We start from the raw sequence: 19,858 nt of genomic DNA on the forward strand, positions 1-19,858 counted from the left end.
CTGTGAAGATAAATATCTATGTTTTGAAGGTTATATTGCACGTCTGTTTCACTGTGATAATCAATAAGTTAGACTCTTCGAGGAAAAAGGCACTTGTGTAGGTTATGTAATATTTATGTATGTACTATACATTGAACCAGCGCTAACTCGTAGCAGTAATGTCGCCAAAAATTGCGCAATTTCTTATTCATTGCGAAAGCTCTCGTAATGGCAATAGGAAGTTGTCGTTAAAACACGCGCACATTGACTAACCGCCACTTCAATCGGCGCCTCAACCAAATGGTCAAAAAACAATAGACTAAATAAAGGAAAGTCTTGCACTTGTTGTGAGGTTATGTGTGTGAAATGTATGCACGTTTTACACATTTTTGTGAATGAAATGAAAATCTGATGAAAATAAGGGCCGAGAGATTGTCATTATAAGTTATTATGATAGTAAAAGGAAAATGTATTAATGTTATTACCTATTACCTAACACTGAGTACTCTCTATAAACAAGTGGCACCTCCAATTACCCGAATGATCACTTTTCTACTGGGATATGGCTAACCACATTACTAGAGTTTATGAAATGTCGCCATATAACACACATAATATATATACTATTAATATATAATACTATACATACATATTTGTTTCATAGTAAAAGTGCGGAGTGCACTTAAATTTCAGACATACAGCTGTGTTCATGAAAATAGCAAACTATGAAAACGAAATTTTTAGCTATTTCTACGTACGGGGCCGAATCCATGGTGGTAACTACGGGAGAGTTCCTCAACAAAAAGTTAAAAGTTATACATTATTTCCAGTGAGCCACAAAAATCATCATGGAACCAGATGACGGAATTATATAACGAATTTTTCAATAGGACCGCTACAAAAATAGACCGATAGGGACAGCAAACGACATCATATTTTTTCCCGTTCTTTTATCATTTCTATTCAGTAAGGTTTGCCACTTCATCATGGAAAGATATAGTATTCAACAACGAGGCGAAATTATTCAAATTTATTACCGAATTTTGGAGTCAGTGGCCTCAACTTTAAGAGCGAGTTTTTCAATAAGAGCGCTACAAATGTTTTTTTTTAAATAAAACAAAAACGGTTTGGGATATAAATGAAATTCTTTATTAATGTAAAAGGAATATCTCCCCAAAAATTTTTGATTGAATTCAGCTCTACTGCCTGCGCTGGCCAAGAACCTACGTCGATCTTCTCTGATGCAAACCACTGCTCGTATGGTTTGGTTCGTTATCTACCTCTAACGTCACTTTTATAGACATTTCCAATTGGAAAATCGCTAGGTTTATGTTACTTGCACTGTTAGGTCCATGATGCCAAAGGTCAAATGTATAAGACCGTTGTTTTCAAATGGTCTCCTACGATTTGTTAAAGTAATAATCGACAAGATTAAATAATTTGTTCACATTTTTGTGGATGTTAAGATCTCGATTTTTACATATCGTATAATCTGTCTGACCTCTAATGTTGCTTCGATTCCTTGTAGGTTCTGCCTTCATCTCAGCTTCATCATCAATTCCCGCCTTTCGAAGGAACAGTATCGCCTTCTATCCACTGTAAAAAAGTAAGAGAACTGGGATTTCAAAGAACTTACAACAGAAATTTAATAAATCGCTTATACATATGTGTACACATACTTACATACGAGTATAGCCTATCTAATATTTTTTTTAATTTATTGACCCTTAACGGCATCACTGGTATTTTAATGAACAGCTTGTTTTTTGAGAAAATACATTACAAAAATGCGTCATATAAAAGACAGTAGGCGCAAAAAGTAACGGGATTTTTTCGTTTTTATAATTTGAAGTATATATTTTACCAAATTAAGCACGCTTGTTGACCCGGCAAGTCCGTATACCACATGTTAGGGAAGATCCTTAAACATAAAACCCTGTTGCACTACCATTTTCATGAACGCAACTGTATGTAACTGTGTATATACATATGTATCTACCTACATATCTTCATACACGCTTAGTTACTTTCTTACGTGTACTCACTAAATGTGGCAGTCATTAGTGCGTGGATGTTGTAAGCATAGGAGCTGGTGAATGAAATGTCTGCAAGCGGAGAAAAAGTAAAAATAATACCACACACACACAAATATAATACTACATACATTCATTCACATGTTGAACATTAATTAAAATAGAAAACGTTGTGCAAAAAGAAGTAAGTGACTCCAACAACATTGTTGTTAGACCACACTTTCCACTAATAGCAAAGGTTTGCACGTTTGTGTGTGATAAGCAACATGCTTTATTTGGTAACATTTTCTTGTTGCTGTTGTTGTTGTTGTTGTAATGGTTAGTATGGCGAGACAAAACCACTTATTCCAACCTACCCGAATACATAGTTTATTTGTCGTTTCGCTTTACGCTCGGCTTTGGCTTTTGTGAATGAAAGCGGCAACGAAATGTTGCCAACAAAGCGTAGTAAGGCCGTTAACGTGGTGCTATGGCGGGAGTGGGTGTTGTGGTGGGTGCGCAGCACTCGTAAAATGGCATGGTAACGTGCTTTGAACATATGCAAGTACTTGTGGCCCCATTGTGAGCCCACTCATCTCGCTGTGGCATCATGTTGGCACGCAACAAGTACCCATACATACACACATTTATGCTCATGTTTGTTGCTAAATGCATAATAAATACACAAATGATCGCATACTTTGGACATTTTGTTGCAAATTGCATGAGTTAAATGCATACATTTTGGATTGGAATCACAAAATTACTAGACTACAGTCATCTAGAGTCGCCTCTTAGCAATTACTTCTCCTGATAAAGTTTGAAGCTGAATTAATCTATACAAAAAAATTTTGTATTCCAACCGATTTTGATATGTGTTCAAGAAAGTTCATGGGGAAAGCTCTTACTCTCTTACTATAAATTTGAATTTCAACGCTGACTGCGATTCACCACCCACGTTTTGGTCATCCACATGGATTACACCAAATTTATATGCCCACAAATATATCAACTGACCCAACTACAAACGAGTAAGTTTCAATTGCGAGCGACGCGAATAACAGCACTTTTCCTTTAAAAAATTCATTAGACAACAAACTCGTTTACACCTCAGTTGTAAGTGTTGGCGAGTTTTTATGTCACTTTACGTAAGTACTTGCATATGTGCACATTTGCATGTGTATGTATGTGAGTGCATTGCTTTTCCATTTTAAAATACATTTGTAATTTTTTTATTGTTGTTGTTGGCTGCTACTACTTTCTTTTTAGCTCTTGTTACGAGCTCATTCATAAATTGTTCGTGCCTTGAGTAAATTTAGCTTTTCCGGCATCGCTTGGGGCACCCAACTACAACAGCAACTGAATAGTTACCACACTACAAAACATTTTTCCAACATTAATGTCATATCTTAACTAGTATGTGTGTATGTGTGTGCATATGGAGCTGCTTAAGAGCTCGTAAGACAAGCATTTGTGCCAAGTGGTTACTTTCTGCTGATACTTTCCAGTCGTCGCAATGCGCCACTAACTCATGAATGAATGGGTGAATGCAGGAAAAACCTTTTCTACAACAATGTTAAAATTATTTAACAAAAACAAAAAATATAGTTATAGTGGTTCGAAAGTCTTTTGTATGTGGGAAAGTTCTGAATTCACAAGAAATTAAATAAACTATTAAATTAAAAGTTAAAATTTACTTATAAAAACAAAAACAATATAAAAGCTTGTCGAATTCTAATTAATAAAATATAATAAGTACCAAAAGGTAATTAGAATGACAGGGGAAAATGAAATATTATGTAGAAAGCCAAAACAAATTTAATTCTTGCTTCGTTTGATATTTTTATATTAAAATTGTTAAAACAATAAACAGTTAAAATTATATTTTTTACATAGTTTAGAAATATGTAGGTGAAAACGGAAACCTTTACACAACGTTTTTCCAGTGGGCTTATATGCAAATCATAAGGAAAATAAATATTTGTACTGCAAGGCGGGGCAGAAGGTTCATACCAACTAACTGAGAGTAATTTTGGACAGCAAACCGACATGTTGGAAACTCAAGAGAGAGTAAAAAAGACCAGAGGTGCTCTCCAACAAAATGTTAGAGGCAACGTGGGGTCTATCACCTGTCCTTATACAATGGTGTTACATAGCAGTAGTCAAGCCAATTTTAGTTTACGATACTTTGGTGTGGTGGTGCTGTCAGTAAAATCTCATATAGAATACCGTTGGAGTGAATACAGCAGCAATAAGATCTCAGCAGGATCTCAGAAGACCCTTCAAGCTGCCGGAATACTGCAGTATGTTTGAGACGGAAGTCTTTGCGTTTAAGAAAGCTGCTGAGATAGCTAACAACGTAAAGAATAACAATATATGTACAAGGTATGTTCCAAAGTAAACAGGACTTAAAAAAAACAGAACAAATGGTTTTTTCGGCAAAATTAATTTATTTTATTCAAAATAGTCCTCTTCTGTTTTAACCGCCAGTATGCCGGTGCAAGCGTTTTGAATGGCCTCTACGTCTGCATAACGCTTTCCTTTCATGGGCAAATGCATTTTTCCGAAAAGAAAGAAGTCGCACGGTGCCATATCAGGTGAATACGGGGACTGGTTATTGGTTAAAATGTGATTTTTGGTCAAATAATCGGTCACAAGCGTCGATCGAATGTTGGGTTCTGAGCAATTTTTGGTCGTCAGTCAATTTGTGCGGAACAAACCGTGAACACACCCTTCTTAAGCCCAAATGTTCGGCCAAAATGCGATAAATCGATGTTTTGGAGATGTTCAATTCTATTTCCATGAATTTCAATGATGATTTCGGCTGATTTTTGATGAATTCATGCACAGTTTCGATGGAATTTCCGGTGATCACGGATTTTGATTGGCCCACATGTTGATCGTCATTTATGTCCTCACGACCACTTTGAAAAAGTTGAAACCACTAGTGCACTTTGCTCCGGGATAGGCAATCATCGCCATAAACTTGTTTCATCAATTGAAACGTTTCGGTAAAAGTTTTACCAATTTTAAAACAAAATTTAATGTTGGCTCTTTGTTCGAAGCTCATTTTCGCATCGATAACACAAACATACTGACACTTAAAATGTAATTACTTCACTTCCCATCAATGAAATGTCATGAAATTCTCACTGGACAATTGATAAAGACAGCAAATTCTAACGCACCAGTCGACATATAGATGGCGCCACCAGGAGGCGCTAGATTCCTGTTTATTTTGGGACGCACCTTGTATACGTCGATAGCCAAACGGCGATTGCCAAAAGTGCCATTCGTTTGACTACCCAACCAGCTTAGGAAATACTTAAAGAATTCATTAAAAACGAAATTTCCGAAAGGGCTTACGAAAGGATCAAGCTGAGATGGAATGTCTTAGGAGCGGAAGGAAAACACTGCAGGACGGTTGTTGGTTTTATTAGAGGTACCAACTCACTGCTACCACATCCGAGCCATGTGGGCATTATTAACGATTACCCTTATAGAAAGTTCAGGGAAGTATTCTTATGTCCAGCCTTATCTAGAACTCGGTTGAGCTCCTAGATATAACTTCACAATTCAAGTGACTGGACGAAGTTTCAGAATTTGATATCAAATCTCTATTAGACTTCGCAAAAAGCGTTAACGTCCTGAACCTTCAACTGGCGCTACAAAAGATCTGAAAGACAGCCAGTGTAACCTAACCTAACCTAAAGTTGAAGTAGCAGAAGTTGTTTTAGAAACCTGCTCTAAAGTCCGATTAAAAGGTGATTTCTTTGTTTTTTTTTGTGAATAATTAATTTAAGAGAAGAAAATCGTAGAAAAATCACTTCGGAGAGTATTTTATTCAATGAGACAATATCCATTATTATTTGGAATTTGGAAATATTTCGTATAATTTTCGTTATTTGCTTGCACACGACAGACTTGAAGCGTTAAGCCAAAGCCCTAACCCCACTAATTATGCATGTGGGCCTACAAAATACATATGTATGTATGTATGTTTTTAAAAATTTGTATCCACTCCAAAACTTTTCTAAGCACACCTTTTTGGACATTTGTAGGTATGTATGTATGTACACGTAAATATTTGTGCTCAAAAGACATGTGCTTGTGCATTCATTTAATAACGAAACTGCGTGAATCGTTACCCCGTTGCGTTTTTCGCGGCCTGATGAGCGGAACGACTGGTTGCTCAAGTTGCAAAATTGAAATAAAAAACGAAAAAGCTAAAAAGCCTGAAAGCCTGAAAGCGACTTAAGTAAGAGTTGGTGGCGGCAACCACGTCTAATCGAAATATTCATTGTTTCTTGCACACATCCCCGCATATGTGTGAGTCTTCCCTCATACATATTTGAGTACAAACTATATATGCATATACATATACCGACATACATACATATGTACATGCATATATGTATGTACATACATATATACGCAACCATTTTCATTCGTCCATTCACAAAATGCCATCGAACCGTGACGAAGCGTCGCCGCTACTGCCGGAATTTATGAATGAAAATTATATGTATGTGTGTACTCGTGTGTATTTCTTTTTTGTTGCGTTACTTTTTCTTTTCTTGTTGTGTTTTGCACGTACATAACTATTTGCTGACTTTGCGCGTTAGTTGCTGAGGCATGAGAGGCGAAACAATATTGCGTTACGAAAATAAGCGAAAAATGTGAATGAAAATTGTGGTTGAGGCATTTTGTTTTGCCATTTGTAAATCAGGCGGAGGTAATGAGTACAAAAAAACAATAATAAATTATTCGTGAAAAAAGTACTAGGCAGAATAACAACTCAGCGGAACGGAAACAACTTCACTTAACTTCCGCGCCTTCTTCTCTGCTCTCTCCCGACGTTGGTAGCTTACCTACTTAAGAACATTCTTATATGGCGAGAGTGTATATACACATGTATGTATGTATGTACTATGTATATAGCGTGGTTCACTTCCTGCTCGCAATTAGCTTTCCGTCTTCGGTATTGGACAGTGTATGCTGACTTGTAATTTGCGCAAATTTAATTAGAAAACTCTTACTAAAATATATATAAAAAATATAAGACATTTTGGCAAAAATAATAAAATATCTTATATTTTTTTTCTGAAAATAAATAAAAAATAACCTTTTTATTTTTAATGATCTACATACATATGTACCAGGGGCGAACGCAGGGGGGGGGTTTTGGGGTGTTAAAACCCCCCCCAAAGTAATTGAATTTTTAAATAGTAGAATTTCATTCTACATAGTCATTTGAAAAATTGTAATTTGTTGTTTTCAAAGCAATCTTTCTGCCGACGATGATACAATTGTATCTTTTTTGATACTTTTTTTCTAAATTTTGTGATTTGATACTTTTTTGTTCACAAACGGCCTATTTTGATACTTTTCTGCTGATAGAATTTAATTTTTTGAAAATATGAAAATGTTAAACTAAAAACAAACTTATTGTATCTGGATAGTATTAAAAAGTTGTGGGAATGTAGGCCAATTAAAAAACCCAGAAAAATATAATCTGGACAGAGACATTTTTTTAATTTGCTTCAAAGTAATGAGTTATGAGTAATGAGATGATGCCTTATAACTCTGTGGCTGCTGAACTGGATTTTTTTTAGATTTAAGGCGAATTGTGAGTCGAAAATGGACTTCTCTTGAAAATTAGTTCTGAACTGAAAAGTCACCAATAAGGTTTATATTATTTTTTTAGAGTTTATTGTTAATCATAATACAGGAAAAATAAAAACTCATTTATTATGACTTTCAGTTTTCGTTCCATGAGCAAACTGTTGTGAAATAAATTTAAATTAAAAAAAATTATGCTATTTGCAAAAAAATACTTGAGTGTCTTAACTAAAAGGTCTATATTTTTAATAAAAACAACCAGAAAAAACTGGTCTGAATTAGATACACAACTTTACTTATTATTTGTTTTTCAAATGAAAATTTTTAAAACAACGGTTGTGCTTTTTATACTTTTTTTGCTTGGCAACATATACTTAATTTTTTTAGCTCGCGGCAACACTTGTCACTAATGATTAGAGCGTGAATGAGAATAGAACAAATGAATTATGTGCGTACGTACGTACTAAAGCCAATTTTTGCATTATCAAAACACATAAGCCTATGTTTGCAGCAAATAGACTGTGATTTGTATGCTGAAATTAGTGAAATGCGTAAGGATTCTGAACAATCGTTTAAACTAATTTTTGAATCAGTTAAAACAATAGCCGCAGAATTAGATTTATGAAGGCGAACCGGAAGAATATTACCTCAGATCAACTTATACACCGTTTTAAGATAATTTTTTGGACCAAATCAATGAACAATTTTTAAAACATCGAGAGCTGCTTTCCAAAATTGAAAACATTTTGCCAAATAAATGCATAAATCTTGACGTTATTGAGATGCAGGAGACTGTTCTTGTTTTATAATAGCGATGGTCCGCTGATGTAGAAGATCGCGCTGAATTTAGAATGTGGAAAAGGTTAAAAATCTTTTCTTCAGATTATATTTTCTAACTAAAATTTTGAATATATTTTCAGGAACTGGTTAAATCAAACAAAGAGATCCAAAACTTTTTTAGACGCGTTGAATTGATGCGATGCAAAAATTTTCAAAACTGTGCATCGTTTTTTAAAGATTGGAGCAACAATCCCTATATCTGTCGCTTCAAGTGAACGCTGAAAATAAAAGAAGAGTAGACTTCAATTTGTGAATAAAATAATGAAACCTTGTCTTTTATCCTCATTCAAAGCGTAGATTTACGGGCGCACCTAGAGTGATTGCCTAAAAAGAGGTGATTTTTGGAAATTAAAAAAAAAATAATTACCGCATCAAATATTTTAAGATTTTGGGAATACATTGTGACAAAAAAATACCCGGAAAATGTAAAAAAACGCAAATTATTTAATTATTCATCAATATTTAATTTGTCGCCTTCAAAGTAATCCCCACCAGATGTAATACATTTATGCCAACGATTTTTCCAGTCTTCAAAACACTTTTCATAAGCACTTTTTGAGATGGCCTTCAGCTCCTTCGGCGAATTTCGTTATATCTCTTCGTTGAAATGAAAATGCGTTCCACGCAGCGGAAATTTCAGTTTGGGGAAACAAGAAAAAATCACACGGAGCCAAATCTGGTGAATACGGTGGTTGATCGATGGTAATCATTGCGTTTTGACTTCAAATTCGGTCACAATCGTGGCTCGATGCGATGTTGCATTATCATCGTGTAAAATCCGTGAATTGTTTTTCCATAATTCCGGTTGTTTTTGACGGATTTTCTCATGCAAGCAACTCAATACGGCCAAATAGAACTCCTTATTGACCACGAATATCTAAAAAACAATGAGCATCATCTTGATTCTTGAGCGCCTTTGGCGTGTTTTTTTTTTTTGGTTTCGTCTCGTTGTTTCCTCCATTCTGATGATTGTTGACTTGCTTGCATGTCAAACTCATAAGCCCATACCTCATGGGCAGTTATAATGTTCTCCATATATGTGGGATCGGAATTCGCACGATCAAGCATGTCCAAAGAGACTGTTTTTTTTTCAAAAAATTAAGCTTTATCGGGAATAGTCGAGCAAGGACGCGTTTCCCAAAATATCCATCTCTTGCCATCTCTTTAACACTTACCTGAACATTTTCAAACACCATATTCTTCACTTTTTTAATATTTTCATCAGTTGAAGAGGTCGAAGGTCGTCCAGAACGAGGCATGCCTTTAATGATCTCTCGACCGTTTTTTGTAAAATGCTACTTCCCAAGTTCTTAAAATGCTGCAGTGTTATGGCCATCTCCGTGTTAAAAAAAAAATGAAATACAAATATTATAAACCTATAAGGTATTGTCTATAGAATGACACAAAAAAATCATACTTGCGAAAAACGCGTTTGAACATAAACTGATAGAGCTGATTGAATTGAGAAAGTTGGAACTAAAAAATATTTGAAATATTAATTTAAAATTAGTCTCTTATTATTCAAGATATAGACTATCGACATGCATAACAACAAAAAATATTTTTAAGAATATTCACACATGATGAGCCCCTTAATTTGTATCTTTATGATAGAAAAATTTCCGAATCGCTGTTTTTACCGCAAAAAATCCCAACTTTTATTATACATCAGTTGAACAATAACATTCTTACTGTCATGCTATAGATTTTACACAGTTACAAACTTCATATTGCTCTTACATAAATGGTTTTTCATTTGCTTCCGGTTCATGGTGCTGGTTTCCCCGAAGAAGTTAGTTACGTTAGAAAGCAAAACCTTTTTCCCGAGCTCTTTTGCCATTTTTCACTGTGCGGATGTTCATATGAAACTCATTTCCGCTCATTTTTTCTAGTTGCTTCTTAAATTACCGCAAACCTGCTGAGCTGCATATATTTCTTTGTTTCTTGCTTAATTATTTTGCTTTATTGGGGTTTTACGCAATTGCTGTCTTCGGTGTTAGATTTGAAATTGTTTTGCGTCAGCAAATTTTCTTCATAAACTCGTAGTCGCCCCTATATGTATGTTTATCTATGTGTGTATGTAAGTATAAACGCGCATATGTGGATATTGTTTATTTGCTTATGTGCCATGCTTAAGCTTTTATAATTCAAATTCACATATGTATGTATGTAAGTTGATAATATTTTCACTCCCAAAAGGAAATCGTCTCTTTGAAAAATGCGCATTATTCTTTCATGCTGGGTACTGGAGAATTAGCAACATTTGCTCAATGTCTGGTTAGCTGCAGTTAAATTCTAGTTAACTTAGCCGAGAGAGCTTCTTATGGTAAATAACCTTTATTTTAACCAAAACTTAACTGACAGATGACCGCTAAGCAGACATTGAGAAAACGGTTCTTACTCTTACTACGCATCGCCTGTATATTTTCTTTTCGACCTTGGTGTAGGGCCATACCTAGCCTACCATCGTTTTCTTAGTTAAGGGCGCTTTGCCCTTAGAAATATATACATACATATATTCATGGCAAAACACAAAGGCAAAGCATCGACCAGAGTTCTTTATCTTTTCTCTCATATTTTGGTGTAATTCGTCTCAAACCAAACTTAAAAGTTTCATTAAGGGGTTACATGGGTTTCCTCGGGTAAAAACAGCCTTTTTTCAAATTTTTATTCTCATATAAAAAATTAAATATTTTATTAAAATTTTGTATTGTTACAAACATACACTATTAACAAAGAAATTTTGAAATTTTTGTAAAAAAAATATTTCAAACTCGGCGATTGCGACGCCATTTCCGGTAACCCTTCGGAAAAAGGATGGGTCCGTGTTGGCAGGATAACTCCTTATAGGATCATCTAAAGTGAAAAAATACGTGTTTTAGTTCAGACCTTAGCTTAGAATTTGGACGAAGGAAAATAACTGAAAATTGGATTTTTGACAGATATTTTTACGAAAAAAAAATTAAAATGATGATTGAAAAATGATTTTTTTTCAAATAGTTGTAATTGATAAAAAAGATCCTTCGTCCTAGTCTTTAAGAATTGTCTCCCAAAGACCTGTGTAAAATTTCATGAAGATTGACTTCAAAAACACAGTTTCGAGAAAAACTCGTTTAAAGACAGCGCACTTAGCCTAGCTCTCACCGAGCGCACAAGTTCTCAGGACTGTATCTCCCATTACTATTACTGGGATCAACTTGAAAATTTAGGAATATTCTAGAGGTGTTGTAGAATTTAATAAGACAATAAAAAAATCGATTGTTTGAAACCCGTAAACCCTTTAACCCACGTCGGACTTGACTTCCGAAATATATATATACGTAAGCTAATAGATTGCTGAGGTTACTGAAAATTACTAATAGTTAGGCTCAGTGTTAAATACCTTTATGGACAAATTCATTTCCTGCGGATGTGTTATGAACTCTAACGGAAGAAAAATCAATAAATTTAAAGATGCTTGTTCTGTCATGACAACCGATTGGCTTTCTTTTGAAATAAATTGCGATTCCCATACGATATTCAATTAAAAAACTTTCACACTCTAATGTATGTACATATGTATATTGTACTTTGACATATTTATATGACCTCATATGTGTGTGTATGCTTACTCATGTGCGTGCGCAAAAGTTCAACTTACTAGATATACATACATATGTAGTATTCACACGTATGCACAAATGTTTTGTGCTTCAGCAATTTCACTTCCGCTTAGAAACATTCACTTCCCGATTTTTTATTGTAGTTGCTATTGTTTTTGTTCTACTGAAGTTCTGATTTCTTCGTTTGCAGCGTGTAATTGCATACACTAGTCATTCATTCATTGGGGCCTTTGAGGAAGTGCATACATATGTATACATATGTATGTATATGCGCATGTAAAAGTACATATTTATATACTATATGTACATATGTTAAATCTAGTTATATACATATGCACATAAGCAATTATATATACCAAAAAACAATTCAAAGCTATTTCATTCTAGAAAAACTCACTGCTACTCAGACATACACTCGTAAATATGTATGTACATATGTGCCAACATAAGCAATATATAAATAATTATGTATGTATATAGTCCGTTTGTAAGTCGAAAAATGCAATAATAGGCCTTGGCAGTTTCCTTCATTGGTAAATATATATGTATATATGTATATGTACATATGTGTGTTAGTTCACTTTTACTCAGATGCTTGTTTATTTCCGTTGTTTTCGTTGCTCGCGATTCATTCATAAAACCAAAAACCTTGGCTCTACATAGCTGTGTACATATGTATGTATGTGCATGCTAGTGTGCTTTTAAATGCCTGCACACACATGCATACGTTCGTATTTACATATCTGTATCTATGAAGTACTTATTTCGCTTGAAGTAGTTTAAATTGCCTTTTATGATTGCATACCCACACGCACAAACATACTCGCATGCAAACCCATATATGTACATTTGTATGCATCGTGAGTATGAATGAATGTAGTTTCTTCCTCGCCTTTTTTCGTGTTTTTTTTCGTTTTGCGTTCTGCTTTTATGGCGAGCGCTTTCATTCACAATTGTGACCGTTGCCTCATTTCGTTTCGAATTCCGATATACATATGTATGTATGTATGTATGGGTATAAGTACATATGGGTGTATGCACGTAATCAAGTTTTCGCCGCACAGTTTTGTTGTTGCTTTGAATTGCCATATAAATAATACTTAATTGTAGGTATGAATTTTTCATGAATGAAGTAACAATTGCCAATGAGCCTCTCTGTGTGCATATGTATGTATGTATGTATGTATTTATGCAGTGCGGCTACTGTATGTGCATCGGTTATCTAACGAATACCGGGTGCTGAAAGTGCGAATCAAAATAAAAATTAATGAAAACCTGTTTGCCTTCTAAATTACTTCAATAAAAGGGGCCCATACACACTTAACGTGCGCTTTAGCAGATAAAAAATAATTAAATATGTATTACAGAAGCAATGTTAGCAGCAAAAATATATGAAATAGAGCGTGACTAGTGGGATTGGAGTACGCACTAGAAAACCGTTTCCATTTTGAGTTATTATATTACAATTATGTAAAATTATACTGAAATAGTTTTTAACTAATTATATTTTCTCTTTTCCATTTTCAGTATTCTGCCATTCGAATTGGCCCGGTTGTGAAGCGTGATGTGATGAAAGCCTCGACTATGCTCGAACATGAGCCGCAGTAAGTATTCAGATCATTGTATTTTTCGCATATATCTATCTAGAGTAGGTCCCGGTCCCACTATCCAGGTGGATGTTAAAAGGAGCCAGTTGCATATCGAAAGTTAACTTCTGGTGAGCCACGCAAAATTATACATACTACATATACAACTGTTATCTAGATATTAGAATTGGAATAGTGCTGAAATACCATTCAAACCCAATCAGAAAGTTCAGTTATTTTTTGTTTTCATTTTTTTTTTATAGAAACGTTCTAATTTTAATAATGTCAAGAGTTTGAAATTTGATAAACCAATTTATTGTATTGAAAGAAATATGGAAGAAATTGGTCTATCGACAAGACCACCTTCAGCAGAGTCAGTTTCAGCAGAATTAAACTTTGCTTCAAAATGAGTTGAGACCTGAAATCACTGACATTATGCTTTTAGAGAGCCCTTTAAGAGAGATGAATATCTACCGAAGAAAGATAACTTCTCATATAAGGAAGTAGTGTAAGCAAAGAGAGGAAGATCATTCTGCATAATATTATATATAGTTAGTAATTTTTTTTTTTTTTTTTTAAATTCACCGCCACAGTTTCTAGCAAGGACATAATAAAATGTTTGCACAAATATTTTCCTGAAAACATAAATTTTGTACTGAAATGCTAGGATTTTCTTCAAAACAATTGACTTGAAATTGGGTACAAGAGCTGAAATATTGAAAATGCCAACCAGAATTTCTAATTTGTCTTTTACAAATAAAATGACACACTCACTCAACTCACCAGTATTGAATTCATTCATGGGGTCTTCTCTATTCTTTACGCCGGCTGGTGAATGAACTCTAATTTGGCAATTGATTCAAATTAATTGTAAACTACTACTCTGAGTAATATGAGCCGAGCAGAGAAAAAAGTATATGTAACAGTGAAGTTGTCTATTGGCGGATCTATGTGGGTATGTATGTATGTATGTTATGCACATACATGTAGTTCGTTACTCTTTCATTTCTCAAATTACCGCGAGTGTATCGCGTAAGATATTGGAAAATGTCTAGCGCCCACACTCATTCAGATGTATAGTACACTTGTTGCTACGCAAAGGTGAGTCTTAAAGAGTGCGATATTGTGCCGCACCGTTCATGAATACCTAAACATTTAACCCCTTATTTCTATATATACATACATTTTTTCGCGGGTATTTCCAAAGTTTGAAAAATTAACTTTCTGAATATGTGATGGTTATTATTGAGAAACGAAAATTAGTTGGTGAAATTTTAGTTTGAATGAAAAAACGAAAACTCCTATGTAAAATGTGTGGGAACCTAAAACAAAAATAGCGACCCATTAGAGTTAAGCTAAGGATTTTTTGTTTGTCAATCACTAACATTTGAGGGAGTAAGAGTTGAAAAAAAATTCAATATTTTTTTTGAAGCACCCTAACATATATACAATATTGCCGATTAGAGATTAGCATGCATTTTCTTAATTGATTATGTCCAATTTTGAATGAAAGTCCAATCCTTGAGGATTTGATCCACTTTGTGTGTGGTGTTTCTACTACATCTGCTTAAAATTTATTGAAATTCTTTAAAACTTTTAGATTTAAGTTTAACCTTGAGGAATGTTGTGATCTCGGCTTAGTTTCAAAGTCGCTTTACAAAATTGATTTATTTTTTGGAGAAAAATCAGTTTCTGGATTTGAAAGTGATAGATCTCATCTAATTGCTTGCCCAATATAATTGCATACCATCAAAATGGTTTTCGAACATTATGAATTCATACCACAAGTTTCCGTTTTGGCTTTATTCTAGTATGTAGTATGAAAAGTTCGATTTTGGATTTGTTCTGGCGTTGTCCTGGTGGAACACTACACCCTTCCTGTTGGCCAATTCTGGACGCTTCTGGTCGATCGCCTGCTTCAAGCGGTCCAGTTGTTCGCAGTAGATGGTAAAATTAAGCGTCTGGCCATATGGGAGCAGCTCATAGTGCATGATTCCCTTCCAATCTCACCAAATACACAGCAAAACCTTCCTGGCCGTCAGTCCCGGCTTGGCCACTGTTTGGCACGATTCACCGGCCTTCGACCATGACCGTTTTCGTTTGATATTGTCGTATGTGATCCATTTTTCGTCGCCAGTCACCATCCGCTTCAAAAATGAGTCGAGTTCGTTCCGTTTCAGCACCATATCGCAGGCGTTGATTCGGTCCAGAAGGTTTTTTTGCGTCAAATCATGCGGCATCCAAGCATCAAGCTTTTTTGTGTATCCAGCCTTCTGCAGATGGTTTAAAATGGTTTGGTGACTAACTCCCATTTTCTGGGCGATGTCACGAGATGCCACATGCCGGTCTAACTCTATGTTTTCCATGATTTGATCGGTATTCCTCGTCACAGGTCTTCCGCTGGCTGGCTTATCCATGGTGTCGTTTTCACCCGCTCTGAATCGTCGAAACCATTTCTCCGCAGTTCGAAGTGATAGAGTACCATCCCCCAAAACACCATTAATCTCACGGAATCTCTAGCGGATTTGTCTTTAACGCAGGAAAACTTTAAAATAGCGCGAATTTCGGCCTTAGTGAACTCCATGTTTACACGTCTATAACTGTTGAACCCAATATCCAAACTTATCATGCATAGCGTCGTTTTGTAGGTTATGTCAAGACCTTTCAAAGATCTATGGTATTGCCAGATACGAGCTCTGTAGCGCTTTATACATAGCTGAGAAATTCAAAAGACAAAAAGGTGGACGGGAGATATTTGACAACCGAATATATAGCGCGCTCTATGGCTGACTATTACTTACACCACATACAGAACCCCCATACATCAATATATGTATACCTATACCACATACCTTTTACATATAAAGAAAAGCATATTGCTAGGCATTGTGCTTTGGTGGGTAATAATACTTAATGATGCCCAGCATCGATTGAAAATTAGAAGTAACAACAAAGAAATATTCATAAATAAGAACATAATTGTGTATTGGCCTTACAACTTTAACGATTTTCATAATTTACTATTTATGTACATTACAATAAATTTAACGACCGCCTATTAAAATATTTATTATCCCCGATGATTTTATGGCATTTTTATTTTATTCTTACACATTTTTTATGACAGTTCACTATGAGTTGGTCAAGTTCCCTCTAATCCATAAATTGGTGACAATACATAGAACACACTATGCAACTAATTTGGAGTTACTCGCGATATACTCGCGAGGTTTGTTGATATTTTTATGAGCCCTGTGGGAAAAAGAAAAGTATTGCAAGTATTGGCGAAGATTTGGTTAGTGTTTTTGATAAAAGTTAGTTATTTTTGAGGTTAGGTGAAAATAAGTTATTAAAAAATTCAAATTGATATATTGAAGAAAGAATAAATAATTTTTTTTATAGCAAAAAATTAAAATCTTTGAAATATGTTGTTAAAAGTTCGTAACAATTAATTGCTAATTAACAAAATCACAAAAATTAATAAACATACAAAAGACGCTTCAAAATATGGAAAAGCTGCAATTTCGGCACACACTGTATCACCGGCAGGAAATATTAAAATATAAAACTTTTCGATTGACGTCATTGTGCGTTATGATATTTGGAAAGATATTAAAAGTTCACAATCGCGTATGTGTTGTGTAAATACAATTTATAGCGAGTATTTGAAAAAAGAAAACAATTAAATTTGCTAATGCTATTGTAAAATTATTAATATATGTATGTATGTAAATTTTACGACAGTTGTGTATCCCGTTTTTGGTCAGTTGGTTGTGTGCAAATTATTGTAATGCATACATATGCACGTATGTATTTATGTTTGTGTGAAATATTTCTATATGAAGTTTTTTCAGCATACTTACTACCTTCCTTAGGCGTAGCGACACAAAACTTAAAAGTAATAATTTCATACATTTTTATGACCTCGTAAAGAGTTTTATGGCAGAAACTTGCCTTCTTATGGCCGATTAGGCACCAAATAGATAGGGAAGTTGGCTTTAAGTCGATTAAAATTTAATTATGTAATTCGATAAAATTAATTTACATATCTACAGGCATGTGTGTGTATAACAAGCTTATTAATAATTATTTGTAGAGATGCGCATAAAAAGCCTGAAAGCATTTAGAGGCTTAAAAGTGTCCTATTTCATGAGCTTTACACACGCAGAACATCAAATTTGACCCGGACCATTTACACTGCGCACGCAAGCTGAATCGATGAAAACTTTCCCAGATTGGCACAAGTTTTTTTTGTTCGCTTGATGTTTGATCTCCACATTAATCAGAGTCTTTGGCAGCTAGTTTTTTACGACGCGAACAGCTCGTCTGCTGGATGACAGATTTGTTTGAAACTTTAAATACATACATACATAAGTATTTTAGAGTAAAAACCATTGAATGAAAGTCGTGAAATCGTCGAAAACTTAACTTATGCGATTTAAAGACGTTAACAACGTGTTGAAGTTAAAGAAACAGTGTTTGAAAACTCCTGTTGGCATCAAAGAGATAGCAGAGGACCTCAACATTTCTTAGTGATTGGCTCTATCATTTTGGTTAATATTTTGACTAGGAAGCGTGTCCATGCAATGCTCGTACCAAAAGACCTGAATGCGCTGTCAAATTCTAGCATGACTGTGACTGACTTTTGGGCCAAACACGAAACGAAAGTCATTGCTCAGTTGCCGTAGTCGCTAGTCCCTGTGACTTTTTCCTGTTTTTGAAACTAAAAAATTTGCTTCAGGACGCACAATATGACACATGAAGATCAAACTGCAGACAAGCATAAAAAATGTTGTATCACTCAATGTTGGAGAAATTCCCCAAACTCAGCAAGGCAAAAATCAAAGAGAGAATATTTAAAGCTTTGGGATATATTAAGTTCTTAAAAATAGATACATATGCTGGACTCTCATCTGGATTTCTTTACTGCAAATGTGGGTACTGTGTGTGACGAACAAGACGTGAGGTTCCATCTGGATATTTTTATTAATCTGGAAGAAGTGCTGTCAAATGACTTAAAAACTTTCAAAATAGGCTCCGTCTGCGTCGATGCAGGGCGATTTACAAGCATTGAAGCGTCACAGAAGGCATTCTCCGGAATATCCTTGAAAGCCGAAGTGCATGCTGCTTGGATTCCTTCTGGCGTCTCAAAATGCTTGCTTTTCATCGACCGGGGGGGTGTAGGGCGGCTGCGAAAGTGTTGGCATGCCGGCCTTGGTTAGATAGCTGTTCACAAGAAAGGCGGTGTGAGCCGGGGCGTTGTCGTGGTGAACAACTACTAATCTGCTACGATGTTTATCGGACCCGATTGACCCACTCACAGAAACACGTCGCGCGAAAATGTTTGTCCTGACTCTCCAGGTGCTCGGAGACAACTGATCAGCCGCTCATTCGTTAGCTAGGAATGTTCTTAACCGAATCCAGTCGGTGCGCGCACGCTCCGAAGTACAGTCGCGTACAGTCCTATTAATTTACGGACAAGCCTTGTATATGTTTTGTCGTCACAACAATCAAAATTGTATATGAATTTTCTTGTGACAAAAAAAAATTAATATTTTGTTAACCAGTGTAATTGTAGAAATCGTCAGAATGTTTACTAAGCGACGCTTTACTTATCAAGAAACTAAATATAATCCAAAAATATAGCCTTAGCTAAAATTTTTCGAAAATAACGAACCAATTCTGCAAAGTATTTTGTTGGGAAGATTTTCGATTTTTCTTCCATATGCAAATATTTCTCATTTTGTTTTGATATTTCAACTCGAATAGTGCTTTGAATATTTAATTTGATTATTTCAGTTGCCTTTTTAGTATTTCTGCTTTGTTGTTGTTATTAGTCAATCTTCCGGCGGATGTCATATCAGCAATGCTTTACGGTTTTATGGTCACTACTCTTATTTGGTTATACATTTATTCTTTTACATACACCAGCACATACACATGTATGTACATACACGTATTCCGTGTGCTAATAGACTGCGCTCCGAGAAACGTGAGCAGCATTTAGTTTTGTCGAGAATTTCAATTCTAGAAAATTTTCCAAAAGCGATTTGCGTCTTTTTAATTAAATACTCGTAAATTTGCATTTATGCTCTTCCATGAAATTTGTACAATTTTAAACATGTATGCATATGTATGTATGTGTATAATCATTTTGGGATTAAATAGATTTAACACTTGCATGGACAATGGTTCCAATGGTTGTGGAATACTACTT

The 19,858-nt window shown here is 35.0% G+C and overlaps 1 protein-coding gene across 1 annotated transcript in view; it reads left to right on the top strand.

The window, feature by feature from the left end:
• LOC126761968 (eukaryotic translation initiation factor 5B) overlaps positions 1 to 19,858 on the top strand; it is a 56,993-nt gene that overhangs the window by 15,090 nt on the left and 22,045 nt on the right. Inside the window, exon 5 of the mRNA XM_050478408.1 lies at positions 13,583 to 13,659. Coding sequence (XP_050334365.1) covers positions 13,583 to 13,659 — 77 coding nt within the window. The remainder of the gene's footprint in view (positions 1 to 13,582; positions 13,660 to 19,858) is intronic.

Source organism: Bactrocera neohumeralis, chromosome 6 (genome assembly GCF_024586455.1).
Source record: "Bactrocera neohumeralis isolate Rockhampton chromosome 6, APGP_CSIRO_Bneo_wtdbg2-racon-allhic-juicebox.fasta_v2, whole genome shotgun sequence".
NCBI lineage: Eukaryota > Metazoa > Arthropoda > Insecta > Diptera > Tephritidae > Bactrocera > Bactrocera neohumeralis.